This window comes from Panthera leo, chromosome E1, assembly GCF_018350215.1.
Source record: "Panthera leo isolate Ple1 chromosome E1, P.leo_Ple1_pat1.1, whole genome shotgun sequence".
Lineage (NCBI taxonomy): Eukaryota > Metazoa > Chordata > Mammalia > Carnivora > Felidae > Panthera > Panthera leo.
The window spans coordinates 22841797-22859994 of record NC_056692.1 but is presented as its reverse complement, the minus strand read 5'-3'; the positions used below and the strand labels follow the sequence as shown (position 1 = coordinate 22859994).

At 45.5% G+C, this 18198-nt stretch overlaps 1 protein-coding gene and 1 pseudogene across 5 annotated transcripts in view; one reads left to right on the top strand and one right to left on the bottom strand.

The window, feature by feature from the left end:
- Positions 1–7654: 7654 nt before the first annotated feature.
- Positions 7655–18198, bottom strand: part of AP2B1 (adaptor related protein complex 2 subunit beta 1) — a 133587-nt gene continuing 123043 nt past the window's right edge. For all 5 annotated transcript variants that reach the window (XM_042916404.1, XM_042916403.1, XM_042916401.1 and 2 more), the window contains 2 exons: positions 14494–14648; positions 7655–8117 (listed from right to left, as the gene is read on the bottom strand). In XM_042916404.1, coding sequence (XP_042772338.1) covers positions 8043–8117; positions 14494–14648 — 230 coding nt within the window. In that variant the 3' untranslated portion in view covers positions 7655–8042. The remainder of the gene's footprint in view (positions 8118–14493; positions 14649–18198) is intronic.
- On the top strand, positions 11535–12365 carry LOC122206832 (annotated as a pseudogene).

The following is an 18198-nucleotide window of genomic DNA, read 5'->3' as shown; positions in this document are numbered from 1 at the left end:
TGACACGGGGCTCAAACCCACAAACTGTGAGATCATGACCTGAGCCGAAGTCAGTTGCTTAACTGACTGAGCCACCCAGGTGCTCCATGTGAGGTCAATTCTACAGATGGGATAGTTGGGGACTGAGAGGGGTGGAGTGACTTGTCTTACTGAAGGGCAAAATTTGGAATAGAAGATGGGGATCTCTAGTTGGGTGGCCCTCCCAGCCCAAGGGGGAGAAGCTGGCCCAGCAGCACTAATTATGTGCTGTGTGAAAAGCCAGGGTTCTGGAGGGAGGGCGCAGGGAGGGGCCCAAATAGTTAGGGGAGTCAGTGGAGGTGTCAGAGGAGGCAAGTTTCAAGGAAGGAGCCTTGAAAGAAATGGATTTGGGGCGTCAGGGTGAGAGGAGGTTGTGGGAGAGGAGGGCTACAGATGAGAGAAGATGGGAGCAAGTACAGAGCTTTGAGAAGGGAGCCCAGGGGGCTGGCAGCTTGGTGAGAGGAGGCAGAGAGGGGGCTTGAGGTGAGGTCTCAAAGGCGGTGGTGATTGCTGGGTAAGGAATTTGGACCTAGCCCTGTGCTGGATGGTAAGGTAATGAAGGGTCTTGAAGCAGGGCAGTGACCACCTGGCCGGAGTCACATTGTACTTGCCTGCAGGGCAGAAGAGGAAGGGGAAGCCCAGAGAGCTCACCCGTGTTTTTATCCCTGGGACCCAGCATGCCCCCCTGTGACTTTCTAGACTTCCTATTACTCCTGGGTTCCAGATTCCTCATGGAGCCAGTTTCCTCCTCCCTCTGGGCTCTGCATTTTGGGCATGTTCCCAATTGCTCCTCCTCTCTCTTCTATCCAGACAGAAAGTGTAGTGGTTATGAGCCTGGGCCTCAGAATCGGACAGATCTGGATTTAAATCCTGGCCCTCCACTGACTATGTGACCATGATGGTAACTGAAGACAAGTAACTTGAACTATTGCGTTATTTGTAATAAGTTTATTTATTTTTGAGGGAGAGAGGGAGAATCCCAAGCAGGTTCCTCACTGTCAGCACAGAGCCTGATGCAGGGCTCGAACTCATGAACCGTGAGATCATGACCTGAGTTGAAACCAAGGGACGCTTAACCGACTAAGCCACCCAGGCGCCCCAGCTATTGCTTTATTTGTAAAGCAGCGGAGATGCGATCAGTCATCCTTTCAGCATAAAGGACTTACAAGAGTGTAGCGTTCTTAACAGCAGTGCCTGACCTGTAGGAAGTCTCAACATGTAGCCTTTTCATTCTTGTTAATGTTTATTTATTTTTGAGAGAGAGGGAGACAGAGGATCCGAAGCGGCTCCGCACTGACAGCAGAGAGCCCAATGTGGGGCTCGAACTCATGAACCGAACCGTGAGATCATGACCTGAGCCAAAGTCAGACACTTAACTGACTGAGCCATCCAGGTGCCCCCTTTTCTTGCCTTTTTAAAAGACATACAGCCATTCATATGGGAATGGCTGAACATCACCTTGGAAAAGCATTTCCTTTTATTCTAGGTGGGCTTCTAGGGGTTTGGGGTGGTGTGTGAGAAGGGCCGTTTGGGGTGGTGTGTGAGAAGGGCCAGGGCAGCAGCTAGAAACAAATACAGGGTTGAGAAGGATATGGCTTCCTTCGGGAAGAATTCCCAGGGAGAAATTAGATTTTACTGACCCATGGGGTCCTAACAGTGTCACCTAGAGTGACACTTTTCCTAACTTAATTGTCCGGGGCATTGTCCATCCCCCGCGTTGTATCTCAAAATCGTTAATGCTTACTATGACCAAAGATCTCAGGCTTTGTGTCTACTGGCCAACACCTCCATTCTGGTTCTATCTTAGCCCAAGGTAGACTAGAAAGAGAAATTGTGCAGTGCTCATACTCATAACCTGGCACCAGGCTTCTCAGAAGCTTCTCCTACTAGGGGAACACAAAGCCAAAGGTTCATCATGGAGCCTCACACTTGCCTTCGGTGGTAGGTCATTTAAAACATTTTTATATAAAAAACAAGCAGCCAGGGGCGCCTGGGTGGCGCAGTCGGTTAAGCGTCCGACTTCAGCCAGGTCACGATCTCGCGGTCTGTGAGTTCGAGCCCCGCGTCAGGCTCTGGGCTGATGGCTCGGAGCCTGGAGCTTGTTTCCGATTCTGTGTCTCCCTCTCTCTCTGCCCCTCCCCCGTTCATGCTCTGTCTCTCTCTGTCCCAAAAATAAATAAAAAACGTTGAAAAAAAAAAAATTAAAAAAAAAAAAACAAGCAGCCATAGTATTAATATAAAATGCAAAATATGCCTGCGTTTAAGATTCTCCTAAGTCATTTTTTTTTTAAGTTTATTTATTTGAGAGAGAGAGCATGAGTGGGGAGGGGCAGAGAGAGAGGGAGAGAGAGAGAATCCTGAGCAGGCTCCATGCTGTCAGCGGGGAGACTTATGCGGGGCTCGAACCCATGAATCGAACCATGAGGTCGTGACTTGAGCCATAACCAAGAGTTGGACGCTTAACTGACTGAACCACCCGGGGGGCCCCTACGTCATTTGTTTATTGAGAGTCACTTTGGGCTAAGAACTTCTTACACTGTAGAGGCCTGCTCACTCTCCTCTATCATTACAGTTACCTTGGTGAAAAAATTTGAGAGGCTCTGTCCTTGGGTCTGACCTTGGGCCTCCTGTGGGGGCACCTGAGACGCAAGCACAGACTCTGGGGGAGGAGATGCGTGGGTCCACTTGCAGCATCTGAGGCCCAGGCACCCGAGGGGGACAAAAAAAACAGAGACCTGGAGCTGCCTAGTCCACAGGCCCCCAAACCCTCCATCAAAGCTGAAACCCCCGCTGAGCTTTCAGAGGCTGTTTGGCCAGACCCTGGAGCCTAAGACCTTAAGTGGAAAGTGAATGAAACAAGGGAGGGGAAGCCCAAGGCTGGATTTGAACATTCTCCTCTAATACCCATATAGTGGGAGAAGGCCCTGAGCCGTTCTCTGGGTCCCAGAGTGCAGGGGCAGTCCTGTTTCCTGAGCCGTTCTCTCGGTCCCAGAGTGCTGGGGCAGTCCCGTTTCAAAGCAATTCTTCTGGAGATTAAGTCCATCTGCGTCCTATCAACCCCCAAATCAGCCTTCCCCTTGTTGGCAGCATCAAGAATGGCAGGGCAAAAGCTAAATGAGAAAACTGAGATGGTAAGTTTGCAGCCAACTCGGAAACTTTTCAAGAAACATCCTTGTTGCTAATAACATGTCTGGGGGCTGGTTGGGATTCTAGGATTAGTGCTCAGGAGATAGAAATGGGTAACAACGGGGGAGGTGTGATCTTTCCCAAGTGCCACACCAGGTATTAAAATAAACAGACTCTTGCCTCCTGGAGCTGGGGGTGGCGGGGAAAAGAAATCTGGGTCCAAGCAAAATCAGAAAAAGCATCAATGCATGAGGTGGGAGTAGGAAGACTCAATTCTGGGAGTCCTCAACTGTTTCTTAGCTTCAGAAACAATGTACCTGATATCTCAGAATTTCCTACTCGCCATTCTGGAGGCTGAGAAGGATGGTACGATCGAAGGTCAAAGTCTGGGGCCGGCAAGCCCTGCTTATTGTTCCATATCCTGGTAGCTTGGGGTTTTAGCAAGGCCAGCCATTGGCCTGGTGGCTGAATGTAGAGGGGCTGGAGGGCCTATTACAGAACTTTCAGTGGAACTGTTCCACTCTCGGTCGCACCTCACCTGAAAAATGGGGATAATGCCAGGTTCATGGGGTAGGCAGGTGTCATGCGCATGAAAGTACTTTACCATTTTTTTTTCCCAGTATGATTCTGGGTAACTGGCATTTTATTTGGCAACTTCACTTTTTTCTTATTTTTAAAAACTGAAGTATAGCTGACATGCAATATATGTTTCAGGTGTACAACACAGTGATTTGCAATTACATACATTATGAGATGACACCACAGTATCTGTAGCTACCATGCAACTTTTTAACGTTATCGACTACAACGCCCTATGCGGTTCGCCCTCGTGGCTTTTTATAAACCTGAAGTTTGCACCTCTTAATCCCCTTCACCTGTTTCCCTGATTACCGACTCCCCCCAACCCCCCCCCCCCAACTGCCGTCCCAGTGCTTTACCATTTGTCACCTGTATCCCTTTAAAAGTAGACAAACAGGTGTTCTTTCTCGAGCTGCACATTAGAAACACTGGAGTTCTTTAAAAATGCAGATTTCCCCAGGGCCGCACGCCAGCCTGGCTGAGCAGAATCATCGGTTTTTGAAACCCAAGACGTGGTGTCAATGTGCACATAAGACTTGAGAGCCTCTGGGGACACCTGGCTTGCTCAGTCGGTGCAGCATGCAACTCTTGGTCTCAGGGTTGTGGGTTCGAGCCCCATGTTGGGTAGAGAGACTACTTAAAAATAGAGTTTTGGCGGGGGCGGGGGAGAAGAGTTGAAACCCTCTGCCCTAAAGATTTTCTTTGCCCAACCTGGTATCATTCTTAGTTGGTAAATCCAGATAGATCTCAGCACAGCCCATCCCTCTTCATTTCTTTGGCCTTGAACATCAACAAAGACCATCCTGACCCCACTGCTTCCCAAGTGTTATTCCTGTTACAGCTTGGGCTAACTGCAAGCCAGCAACAAGGTGACAACCCAAAAGTTGCTGGCTGCCAAAGGCAGTTCATTCATGGAGTTGGGACATCCAAGTCCCAACGCCTAAGTGCTAAGCAGCTTCTCTACATTCACTCTAGTGGTGAGAGGCTCAGGGCACCTTGGTGCTGGATCCCTCAGCCTCTTTACTGAGCTTCAGGTTAGAAGACTTCAGAGGCTGTTGCTCACCATGATCTAGGGCCTCTATCTTGACAACACCTGGGTCTTGTGCTCCCTGCGACACAAATGCCCATGACTGGACTTGAACTCCTGGGGAAGCTTGCTTTGAAGCATGAATTCTTTTCACTTGGGAACATGCCGGCCCTGAGTTCAGGTCCCAGCGGCGCTTATACATCGAGATGAGTCGTCCTGGGTGACAGGAAGCTGGTGAGTAGCTCTGCTGTGCCGCTTCTGCCCCTGTGCCTTGGCTGGCTGGCTGGTTGGCTGTCCCTGGGACCATCTGCCTGGGGCCCTAGCAGAGAACCTGCCAGGGGATACAGACTAGCTCCTGTGAGCACTTCCCGCCCATGGTGCTGGTGGTGACAGGGGGCTTGGTTAACAGGAGCCTCCGTGAGATACAGGCTTCTTCCTTATGTAGTCTTAATTTCATCTGGCTAAATCCCTGGGACGGTGAGGCAGCCAAAAGAAAAGTTCTAACAGTATGCTTATTAGTGCTCCATCCCTCTCCTGGCCACCAGTGTTGCATCCTAGAGGGTCGGTTCTGGGAACAAAGTCCACACCACAAACTTCATTTTGTGTAAATGAGTTTATTGACGAAGACACAAGGTCAAGCTTCTCCCCACCCCCACCCTCCCCAAGAACAGATCCCAATAACCAAAGAATGATAAGCATTCTTAGGGCAACATTTCCCCTCCCACTCCCAACTGCTCTCCGCAACACAGACACACGAAACAGGCTCGGGCGAGGACAGACACTCAGGGAATCTCTGACCAGCAAGAGTTCTGGGTGTGTGTGTGCTTCCCTGCCCTCTGTAGGATACCAGCTGATGTTACAAAGACATACGGAGGCAGAGGAGAGGAGAATGGAGGGCAAGCTCCACTCCGTTTCCCCGATTCGGCCGAGCTTGACATGGGCCAAAAGGGAAGCTGCAGTGGAGGCGACAGTCTGTCTCTTCAGGAGAGAGGTCCTCTTCCACGGAGCAGGATCCCTCCCTGAACGCTCGGGGCTGCGACAGGAGGCAGCCTCCCCAAGGAGCGAAGGATTCCGGGATTGGCTCAGTCAGGTGAGCTGAGAACAGCAGCTGTTACCCACCACTGCTGGGGAAGGTGAGAGAAGCCTCGTTTCAGAGGCAGAGGGACATACTCTGGTATAAAACTGTGTGCTGTCTGTTTAGCTGACACGTACATTTCCCTGTGCAACCACGGTTTGCTCGGAGATAAGAACTTGGTATTTGTAGTGTGAACCTTCTTCACTGCCTGTGTCCATCCGACTCCATGATCTCCCAACAAGGAAACTTATCGACCTGCTTTTCCACCTGACACACAGCCAACCTACCCACCTCCCACATACGTCCCCTGTGTTACTTCCTATCCTCCACGTGCCTTGGGTGGTGAGTGCAGGACAAGGGCCCCCGACCCCAGTAATTCTTCTCTTGGAGAGTCTCAAGGTTTAGGAAATTGCTTTGGGGGACCCACCCCCCCAAAGCTTTGTACCTCGTATGAATCAGGGTCACTTCAGACATGACAGGGCTGTAGGGTAGTTTCTGCTGTTTTCTAGGATTTCTCCCCTTGGACTCACTCTGAGGTCTGAGTTCAACATGAGGCCTTTGGGCCCCAAAGTGCCTCTGACTTGAACAGGGCATCGGAGAAGAGCGGTCTTGTTCCCGGACCCTGAGCACTGGGCACCAGGCAGTGTGACAAGTGCCCACAGATGTAATAGTGTGAACACAGCTAAAGAGTTGGTGCTTTGGGCACAAAGCACTCTTGGACAAAACACGCCCAACGTGTTAGGGGATTTCGTATCTCCCAGTCTTCAGAGAGATGACAAGAACTGACCATCCCTCTTGAGGTGGTGTCAACTGCCTGTGAAGCCTAATTAACATAAGTAAAGGGCAGAGCAGACTGTTAAAGGATAGAGCGAGTCCACGACCTCTCTAAGCTCACTTCATCTCTGCACCCACCCTGCTGGCCTCAAGAACTGTGGCTCTAGGAGCACGTGTGGGAACACTCAGCTACCCTCTCATTCTGGCATCTGGATTTACCTCCCGGTAACTTGAAGAGACACTCTGCTGCCACCTGATGCCAGTGAATGGAGAGCCAAAATCAGCATGGAGTAGGAGAAGAGCCACGAAGAAGCAGGACAGAAAAGGTAAGAGAAAGGCGTTGAGGAAAGAAAAATGAGTGAGCGGCTCTTGCAGTCTCCAACAACACTGATGGGGACTTAGGAGACCCAGTCCTCCCGCTCTGCGACTCAACAGCTAAAAGGCCTCAGGCAGTCTACATCTTTGTCTTTTTCCATTTTAGGAAAAACAGGGTTGGATAAGTTATTATTTAAAGTCTGTTTCAACTCTAAAACTAGGATTTTAGATCTGAATTGGAGCTGAGAATTAAATTAAATCCAGGGCAGGGAGAGGGAGAAGCACAGTTTGGTTCCTGATCCCCATCTCTACTCAAATTCCTTGATCAGTGTTAACGGGTTGGATTGAGGGAAAGGAATGTAGGACGCTCTAACGTCTCTCAGCTTTAGTGCCAACAGGCCCTATTTCCCGCACCCTGAAACACCATTCAAGGAAGACCACCATTCCCAACTCCAGAGCAATCAGATGAGATGATAATAAGGGGTGTGGGGGGGGCGGGGGGGGGGGTTGGAAATCATAAAGAAAGGGAGGGACTTTGGAGAGAGAAGAAAGTGAAAACCCAAATGAGCAGGGGCAAGGTTGCCACAGATAAGAGAACCCCTAACAGGGGGTGCAAATAACTGCATTTCTTTCTCCAGGACTGTGTGGTTAATGGCAGTCGGGTGTTTTAACACTTTCTACCAGGTACACTATGCCCTCCATTTCTCATATGTACAAAAATATAAAACAATAAAGTGCAGTTTATGTTTCAGTGACACTTTTCCTTGCTTTAATATTTTTTGTCTTTTTCTGCTTTTGAAATGAGCTCTCAATTACAAAATATCAAACTACACTCAAAAATGCCAGCCACTGGCACACTATGGAGAAGCTCACAAGTAAGGACAGATAGCGGCGGCGAGTGGCAAGAGGAGGGAAGTGATCGAAGCAGTGGTTACAAATGTTCACAGGAAGCTACAACTATCCAACAGGTTGTGCCCTAATGTTAGCACAGGTTAGACTAGTCACTACCTTGGTGGGTGGCCTCAGTGTGTTTGGGTTCAGATTCTACACGGCAACACAATTTCTTCCAGTTAAGAGTTCTTGGCTTGCACCAATCACAGGATGGCCGGAGGGCGCCGGACCAGTCTATTAGTTTTTCAAAATGCTGTCGTAGACCTGATAGATGTACTGAGAGACTTCAGGAGCTCTACACTTCAGCGACAGCTGTTAGGGAGAAAAGGAGAAGAGGATTAGCATGGAGGTTGGCATTGGCTTGAAAGATAGCCAGTACTCAGTTCAAGGAAATCTCTTTCTGATGCAAAGAGAGAAGAGCCTCTTTCACTGAGAGGCCAAACCAAGAGAGGTTCTGTTAAGTTCTGTGGGTTTTAAAATTTCAATTTAATCAATGTCAACTTGTGCTGTGTTTCCACCTACATTCTCTGTGGGTCTGTGAGGTTAGGAATCATCCATACTAAAAACATCAAAACCTCTGACTGTGGGGGAACAGCTACTCCAACGCTCTGCTAAGGGTCACAGGGATTATTACCAAATGAAAAGGGAAGGGTGAAAGTCTAACTTGTTGGGGTCATTTCGGCTGCCTGCCCCAGTTTCTCACTCAGACAAGGATGGTTATCTCAGTTCCAATTCAAGATGTACGATCAAGCAAAATAAAAGCATAAGAGAGGATAGATATCCAAGGTACTAGTCCTTTTTGTATTACACGGAGGACAGCAAAAACACTGTTATGGAAGGCAAATGTGAACACCAAGAGACACTGACTTAGTATAACCAGACAGCAATTTACGGCACCAGTTTCCTCATTTGCTGCCTCCCTAAACAGGCAAAGACACTCCTGATGCCACTCGTCTACCACTTCTCTTCTTCTAGTCTCACAATCATCAAATTAAAACGAAAACTTTAATAAAACAATTTCAATGTTGAACACTGAGATTTTCATTTTGTGGGTCAATAAGCACAAAACTTAAACCCAGATTAGGGCGTCTGGGTGACTCGGTTGAGCGTCTGGCTGTTGGATTCGACTCAGGTCATGGGATCGAGCCCCATGTCGGGCTCTGTGCTGAGCATGGGGCCTGCTGAAGATTCTCTCTCCCTCCCTCTCAGATTTGAAATCCTTGACTGTATCACAGTAACCAAAATATTATTAACAGTAATATAACAGAAGCATGCAAATTGCATTTAGAACCAGAAAATTGAACATTTGCTTTTTGCATTACCGACACCATTGTTTTCATCTATTAGGGTATGTAAGCAAAACCTGTCTTTAATCATATAGCACTATGAGATTTTACATTCCTTTACCTCTTTATTCTCAGAGACACTGGGCAATTTCACATAGTACAAAAGGTGACAATATATTTAGCAAAAATATCAGGAAGATATTGGTCAACCCTGAATTTCTTTTTGTTTTTTTTTTTAATTTAAACTCAAGTTAGTTGACATACAGTGTAGTATTAGTTTCAGGAGTAGAATCCAGTGATTCATCACTTACATATAACACCCAGTGCTCATCCCAACAAGTGCCCTCCTTAATGCCCATCACCCAATCAGCCCATCATCCCCCATCTACCTCCCCTCCAGCAACCCTGTTTGTTCTCTGTATTTACAAGTCTCTTATGGTTTGCCTCCCTCTCTGTTTTTATCTTATTTTTCCTTCCCTTCCCCTAGGTTCACCTGTTTTGTTTCTTAAATTTCATATGTGAGTGAAATCAGATAGTATTTGTCTTTCTCTGACTGACTTATTTTGCTCAGCCTAATACACTCTAGTTCCATCCATGTTGTTGCAACCCTGAATTTCTTGAAAAAAACGTACATCCTCAAAAGTTTAAAAATGCAAATTAAAAAAATGCAAAAACCAGGGCACCTGGCTGACTCAGTCAGTAGAGCATGTGACTCTTGATCTCAGGGTTGTGAGTTTGAGGCCCACCTTGGGCACAGAGATTACTTTAAAAAAAAAAAAAAAAGGTAAAACCCAAAACCAGCCAAACAAAAGAACATCAAAAGAGGCTCTATTTATTTACAGCTTTAATATTCGGTCTCTAAGGCACTTTCAAAGTTGCTGTTTGACATTAATCAGGAAGGCAATTCTGACAAATGTAAAAACAAAAACAAAGACAAAAAACAACCCAAAACCAAAAAACAACCCCGACTAATTTAAGAATGTCATTATGCATAGAAAACGGCTCCCTACTTTGGTCAAAGTTGCAGCTCTAGGCATTTCCCTGACTATAGAGGCAATTTTCTACCTCCTCCTCCACAGCCTCTCCACTGCCAGTGTCGTGGAAAATTCTCGTGGGAAAGTATGTGGGTTCAGAAGAGGAGGAGAGGAAGCTAAAAAGAGGACGACCAGCCTAAGGGAGTTAACTCTCAGACTACAGAGGGGTGGTTCCTCTCTCCCAAAATATTTTTTCCACACCTTTGTAAGATGTACCATTTGGAGACTCTTTTTTTGTTGTTGTTGTTCATGACTGGTAAGGAAATGTTGCCTTCCTCTACAAAAGCCCGATCTGCCAAGCTAGCACTGGGGGGAGGGGAGTAGTCATGGACAGATCAGGCCTGGACTCTAAGTTTCAGCTGCTCTTTGCAGAGGGGGTTGGATGAGGAAGAATCAATCTTTCTCTCCTTATATCATACTCCCCTCTCCAAGCCATGCCAACCTCTAACAAAGGGTCAGGTTTAGGCTTAAATTCATCTTTTGCTTTCCAACTAAGACAAGCTAGAATGAATTAAAAAAAAAAAAAAAAAAAAAAAAAAAAAAAAAAAAAGATTTTCCTAAATCCTGAAGTACAAGGGAAACATACATAAAAAAAACAATTAATAAAACCAAATAATTTGACTTATAAAATAAAGGTGCGACTCTGGGTCTTGTTTTGGGTTACTAAGGGAAAAGAGACCTTACCAGGGTTTTAACTTTTGAACTGCTGACCTACTTATGTGACACATCTTTAATACCAACCACTCTGGAATGTCACACATCCAGACCCAGTGAGGAAAGAAGAATCACCTCTTATGCCTCAGTAAGCCAGGTATTTAACACATCTACTTCTGGTTTACAGTCTGGAACACATACTTTTTCCCCAGGGACAAGTTACCTTTCCCGATAAGATGTAGCTACTTAGAGTGACAGGGCCTCATCCTTACAGGATAAACATCTTTCCTAATGAAATACAGTAAGGGGCAGGGGGGAGGGAGTGATTTATCCACCTTTTAGGAGGCTTAGGGACCATCGGTCCTCTAGCATTAGTACTGGCTCAACCAGATTTTCTTCCTCCTTAATACCTTGCTGAGACAGATCAATAGTGTAATAGGTGTTAGGGTGATGGAAGGAAGAAAACAGACCCCAGGGACTTTGAAGTCTGCAGCACCATTTAGGGGAATGGATTAGGTCTGTGTCACATGTTGTGATGGAAAATTTGGATTGTTCTGTGGGCAGAAGGAACCTAGACACCAGATGGATGGAAAACAGGAAAGAGGGCAAGGAAGTATAAACAAATTTACCATTTATAAATACAAGGAAAGAAGGGAGGTGGGTGTGGCTATAAAAAGGCACAATGAGGACAAAATCCCACTGGATTATTTCTTACAACCGTACATAAATCTGTATCTTAAAAATTAAAAAAAATATATAGGAGGCTCTTCCCTTCTGTGGCCACTGCTGAAGCTCCAGTGGCCAAAACGAAGTTCAATCCCTTTGTGACTTCTGACCGGAGGAAGCACTGTAAAAGGCATGTCAATGTACCCTCCCGCATTTGCAGGAAGATTTTTTCTTCCCCTCTTTCCAAACAGCTGTGACAGAAGTACAATGTTCGATCCACGCCCATCCAAAAGGATGAGGAAGTAAGTACAGGTTGTGCGAGGGCACTACAGAGGTCAGCAAATTGGCAACGTAGTCCAGGTTTACAGGAAGAAATACGTCATCTACACTGAACGAGTACAGCGAGAGAGGGCGAAAGGCACAACTGTCCATGTGGGCATCCAGCCTGGCAAGGTGGTTATTACTAGACTAAAACTGCAAAGACTGCAAGAAGATCCTTGAACATAAAGCCAAATCTTGCAAGTAGGAAAGGAAAAGGGCAAATATAAAAAAGAAATAATTGGGAAGATGTAGGAATAAAATAATCTTATACATGACTTTAAATAAAAACTGTTAAAATGAAAAAATAGGGGAGGAAATGTCCTTCAACAGGTGAATGGATAAGCAGTGGTACATCCATATGGTGGACTACTACTCAGTCATAACGAACAAACTACTGTTACACATTAACAACCTGGATGAATGTCAAGGGTATTGTGCTAACCGAAAAGCAAAAAAAAAAACAAAAACAAAAACAAAACGTCAAAAGATTTCATATTTTAAGAATTTAAATTTATAGTACACTCCCAAAATGACAAAATTACAGTAATGGAGAGAACATCAGTGGTTGCCAGGGCACAGGGCTGGATGAGAATCTGGCTATAAAGGGAGAGCAAGAACGGAACTTTTTTGCAGTGACGCAACAGTTTGATGTCCTGCCTGTGGTGATGACTATACCAATCTACACACATGTAGTAAGAGTGCACAGTCAAGTACACTTGCCAACCACCCCCATCAACAGTAACAGAATAATGTATGACCTGGTGAAATCTGAGTAAGGGCTACAGTTTAGTTAATAGTATTGTACCAATATCAATAACCTGTTTGAGAATGTACTATGGGCATATAAGATGTTACCAGTAGGGAAAACTGGGTGAAAGACATGTGGGAACCCGGTACCATTTTCAAAGTTTGTCAGTCTCAACTTATTTCAAAATAAAAAAGTTAGAAAATTTTAAACAAGCAATGTTTAAGACAGTGACATTAAGAGGTCCTTCTCCAAATTCTCACTATCCTCACAGTGAAGATGGTGTAAGGGTCAAGATATAACCTGAATTCTAAGCATAACACAACTACCAACAAATTACATGATCTTGGACAAGTTGATAAAACACTCTTAACTTTGGTTTCCTTATCTGCAAACAAGGAGTGACCACGCTTCTTTAACATAGCTGAGATGAAAGCCTGTACACAATAAAATAGATAAACAAAACACACACACTCTCTCTCTGAGCACATTATTATTTTTCAATGCTTAGTTATATGTTTTGAGAGACTGAGTGAGAGCAGGGGAGGGGCAGTCAGAGACGGGAAGAGACAGAATCCCAAGCAGGCTCTGCAATGTCAGCACACACCCCCAATGTGGGACTTAATCCCACAAACCAGGAGATCATGACCTGAGCTGAAATCAAGTCAGACGCTTAACCAACTGAGCCACCCAGGCGCCCCTCTCTTAAGAGCACATTTCTAAGGAAGAAAATAGAGTTATTTTACAAGACCCGATTCGACAGTTTAGACCTGCCCTTTCAGCAACAGCACAGAAGGGTTTTTTCCTTTCTTAGGGAACTCAAAGTAAACGATGGGGTAGTTTCTTTCCAAAAAAGATGAGACTGGTGGAGGAGAAGGTGGGTGGAAGGAGTGTCTACTTCATGGAGGAAGCCTGAAGTTTCCCACTCACAAAAATCTAGCTTGATAGAACTGAGGAGTGTGTGCGTGCGCGCGCACACACACACACACACACACACACGTGCTTCCAGCTGCTTCAAAGGAGGGAACTAGTAGGGAAAACACAAGAATTCTCAGTTCCGGGTGGTACTATTCCCTTGATGTATGCTAATGAAAACAGACTTGGCTGTTAAAATTAAGGAGTGCAGTCACAGACTTTTCTCACTCAGTGGCTAAAATGGCCTCTTAATCTCCTATTCAGCTTTTTCAGTATTGAACCATATTCTCTTCTGTCACTTTCCTGTCCCTTCCTTCAAAACAGCCTACAGAAACCTCAAAGACAACATAAGATTGAGATATTTTCCCCATCCCAGGAGCTTTCATTTTACAAAATGCAGATGACAAGCAGCATCCTGTTGGGAGATCACATGTCATAACAGCAAACAATGTCCAGTGCCTCAGGGGTCAGTCTTTGTTGTTCAAGGCAATCACTCCTGCTCTAAAAATACTGCCAGAATTTTAATTTTAGTCCAGTTATGGAACCAAAGGAGTTTTCCAAACTAAAGTCCCCTTGCAGTCTTCCAAAGGTGTGCCCCAGTTTCGCCTCACCTTTCTCAGTGGGCATTTCAGGACACACGGTGCTGTGAAAACAAAGGCTTATAAGGCTCATGTGTCTATGACTCTGACAGTCTTAAGTCATGAACTCCAAGGGCAGGAAAGAAGGCCTTCTTGACATGAGCTATGTAAACAGCCCTCTTAGCAGCTTGTGACAGCACCACATGCACAGAAATGCTTGAGAAGTATCGTGAGGAACCCTGCACGTTCCAGAGCAAGTCCACACACTCCCTGCTGCCAGAGCCACCGTGCCTACTGGATGGGGCAGACAGACACTGAAGAGACAAGGTCCTCCAACGAGGTGAATGGGGGCTTCTTGACTGACTGCTTGTTTTGGATGTCTGGGGTCTGCAGCGCCTCCTCCAGGTCTTTCCGTGGTGCTAAGAAGAAATGAAAGGGCTCTTACCTCCCTCCTTGAACCCATCTCACCTATTTTCAGAAAGGCCTTACCGTATAATTTGGGTTTCCTGGCTGGATACGTAGCTCAGCCAAAATCCAAATGCCATTAGTGAGCTTCAGGGATTGGTACAGCATGTCCTGCCCTTCCACATTCCTCTTGGCGATAGTATAAACGTTGTTGTTTTGCAATTTGCTGGAAACAGTGTCTAGAAACACAGATTAAAAATTCAAAATGTTAACCTTCAGTTAAAATAACAAATGCATGCTAACTTTTCTGACATCCTCATGAGCCACAAGTATAGTCTCCTGAGAAGCACGGTCATACTCACGCAGGCACACATTTCAGAAAGCCCTTCACCCACAACAGCAGTGCGTGAGGAAGAGGCTCTTGAAGTGCCTAACAGATTCCAGGAGAGAAAAACAGAGTAAGGTGCACCTAAACATTGTGTAAAGATTACCTGTGGAGATTATGGTGGGTCAGAGAGTTGGTAATCTGAAACTAGGGGCTAGACAGATAAAAACGCTCTGAAGAGGACAAAGACAGCAGGTGTAAAGGTACTGCTATAGTGCCTGCCATGTTGGTATCCACTTCTGGAACACTGATCCCAGATCTACAGGGATACACAGATTGATGATCAAATCCACACTTACTTCCCAAATCGCTACTACTTCACTGTGAGCCACTCTGGCCTCAACTGCCAGGATCAGAAAAGGGCCCAGAGTTGTAGAAATCCTGCAAGTCAAATGTATTAACCTGGATGTTTCAGAATTTTTTTTTTAAGCCGGCAAATGATTTCTCAAGCCTCCAAATTAATAAAGAAAAAGTCTCAACCAAAGACTGTGAGAAAGACTGAAGTCATGCTAAGAGGACGGCCACCTGGCCCTATACCCGGGACTGTGGCTGCTCAGCACAGCAGAGGCGTCTGTGGCCCCCGGCCCAGGGTAAGACCTGGTTGGTGTTTGTGGTCTTCCCTGTGACTGCCACATCCCAGAGACATGAAGGTCCAGAATTAAAGGTCATTTCAATCTCCTTGTTCTCTGACTGCCAAAAGGAGAGATGGTGAAGCATCAGAGAAAGAAACTCCTAAGAACAGAGACGAATAAATGCTGCTTCTTTGTTGAGAGTTTATTACGTTTGTTTCTGATGAGAATTCATATTACTCATGCTGACTTCAGGAATTCTCCACATAAACATCTGTCCTATTCTGTTGTGCTCTCTAGGAAAAAAATGCAACGATGGCTGGCCTCTCTGCTCTCCCTAGAGAAGAAGCTCTCTGAGCACAGGGATCCTGGAGTTTCTCATCATTGTCCCATGGTATGTGGGGCACAATGGGTACTTGCCATCAATACCGGCGAATGAGCCTCTGACTGGTGCTAGAGAGGCCGATTTATACACACACACACACACACACACACACACACACACACACACACACACACACACTGCCATAGGCATTAAAAACCACCTACTTAGATGTGGGCTAATCTTGGAAGTAGTTCTTACTCTCATGTCTTTCTCCCACATTCAAACCAATGAGAGCTCAGCGAAGGAGGCATTAAAGCCCATTCATTAAACATTTGCACCATATTTAGTTGTTACTTAACTCTTCCCCTTTTACCTCCAAGTTTTCACTAACACCAAGCAGAGCAGTTATAACTTAAGAACCGGCTATCTCTGGGGAGCTAAAAAGTGTATCTCATGGTAATTAATGTGCAATACTGTTGGAGGAGGGGGCCTCAACGTGCTTTTTAATCACCTTCTTGAGGGTCAGGCAGTTCTGCCACCTTGGTTCCCATAATGAAGGGCTCTTGCAGCTTACACTGAGTTGCTAGGCAACATCACCAGCTGGAGTTTGGCTAATGTATTTTGACAGAAATGTCCTGTTTTAAGACAGGGGGGCTTGTTTTAAGTTGTAAAAGCTATTCCTAACTTTCAAGGCTCTTGCCCATTTCCAAGGAAACAGAAAACACACACAAGAGCTTTTACTGAAGAGGCACTTTGCTGCATGGGCAAAAATGTGTTCTAGACTGTATATATAGCAAGGCCCAGGTTCCTACAGACTTCTCATGATTTCACCACTTACGTAAGAGATGACAGGGTAAGAAATGGAAGCACACAAATATACAAACACACTCAGCCTTCCAGAATTAAAAAACGTGGCAAACAGCCAGGCAGAATAAACAAGTTGAATGAAGGTAACGTTAATACATTTAGGAAACATTCTGGCCAGAAACCTGGCTCTGCTCCTACTGAATGGCTGTATATAATTTTATAATTTCTACCAGAAGACCAACTGCAGGGAGGGGTTTAGAACATAGGTATGCGTGAGTCAAGTTTTATAAATCTTACATATTAGGTTTGAGCTTGAAGACAGATAGAGGAAAGAATAATCGGACTGTACTAAATGTACTTATTAAGAATAGCAACGGGAAGGGCGCCTGGGTGGCTCAGTCGGTTGAGCATCCGACTTCGGCTCAGGTCATGATCTCACAGTTTGTGGGCTCGAGCCCCGCATCAGGCTCTGTGCTGACAGCTTTCTCAGAGCCTGCAGCCTGCTTTGGATTCTGTGTCTCCTCTCTCTCTGCCCCTCCCTGGCTCATGCTCTGTCTCTCTCTGTCTCTCAAAAATAAATACATGTTAAATAAAAAAAAAAAAAAAAAAAAAAGAATAGCAATGGGAGCCAGATGTGAGGAGGCTTCCCAGCCAGACTGGGATACATTTCTTGACAAGGTATCATTTGTGTGTGTGTGTGTGTGTGTGTGTGTGTGTGTGTGTGTGTGTGTGTGTGTTAACACACCTGAACTTCTGGGAAATAAGATGTAATCTTACCACCACTCTGAGAGTCTGAGAATGTTAGGAGGAGTTGTAAAGACAAGGAGATCTGCCCTAAAGGATAGACTAAAAAAGATATCAAATAGGTTTATACTTGCTTTCAGATGGGGTTTCTTCTTGTTCATTTGTCTTCTTCCCCAAAGTTGGCTGAGTCTGGGGCCTAAAATCTGAGGAGGTGTGGATATGGTCTTCATTTTCCTACTTTAGCTAAGGTCACATCTCTTCCAGCACCAGGAAGAGTGGAGATGGTACTTATATTTGAGAGTGGGAAGGGGAAATTTACATTTGGGGCCAACTGAGTCCCAAACTACGACTGCTGAAAAAAACACATTTTACCATTTGAGCAACCAAACTCTACTTAAGTGATGGCCAGCGAAGCATTTCCATTTCTGACATGTTCCAAAGGACAGGGAGAGCAACAACAAAACAGAGAAACAGAACTCACCCCTACCTAAGTATCCCACCAGAAGAAAGATCTGTCCCTTACTGTAGTGCCTAACTAGTGAATACAGATACAATATGCTGCTGAGCTTTTAAAAATATAATAAACAATTAAAAAAAACAGGTTTGTAGACTGCTTGCTAGAAAGGCTCCTTTCTCCAAGCACTGCAACTAGTTCTTGTGCAATTAAGATAGTGATCCCAGACATACACTAACCCTGACATGTAGCTAATGGTAAGCTGCAGAACAGATTCATGCAAACTCTTGACACCAGGAGAGATGACAAGTGCTAGGAAGCAGGGAAACCCATACATTAGTGCCTTCGTGATTTAACATTTTCTAGTATTTACACAACTAGTGGTCCCATAAGCCCCTTATCATATACACCTTTCTATTAAGATCTGATTATAATTTTTAAGGCTTAGGAAGGGAAGAGGGTTTCCTGTTTATTTTCTATGGAAAGAAATGGAAGAGCAAAAGTG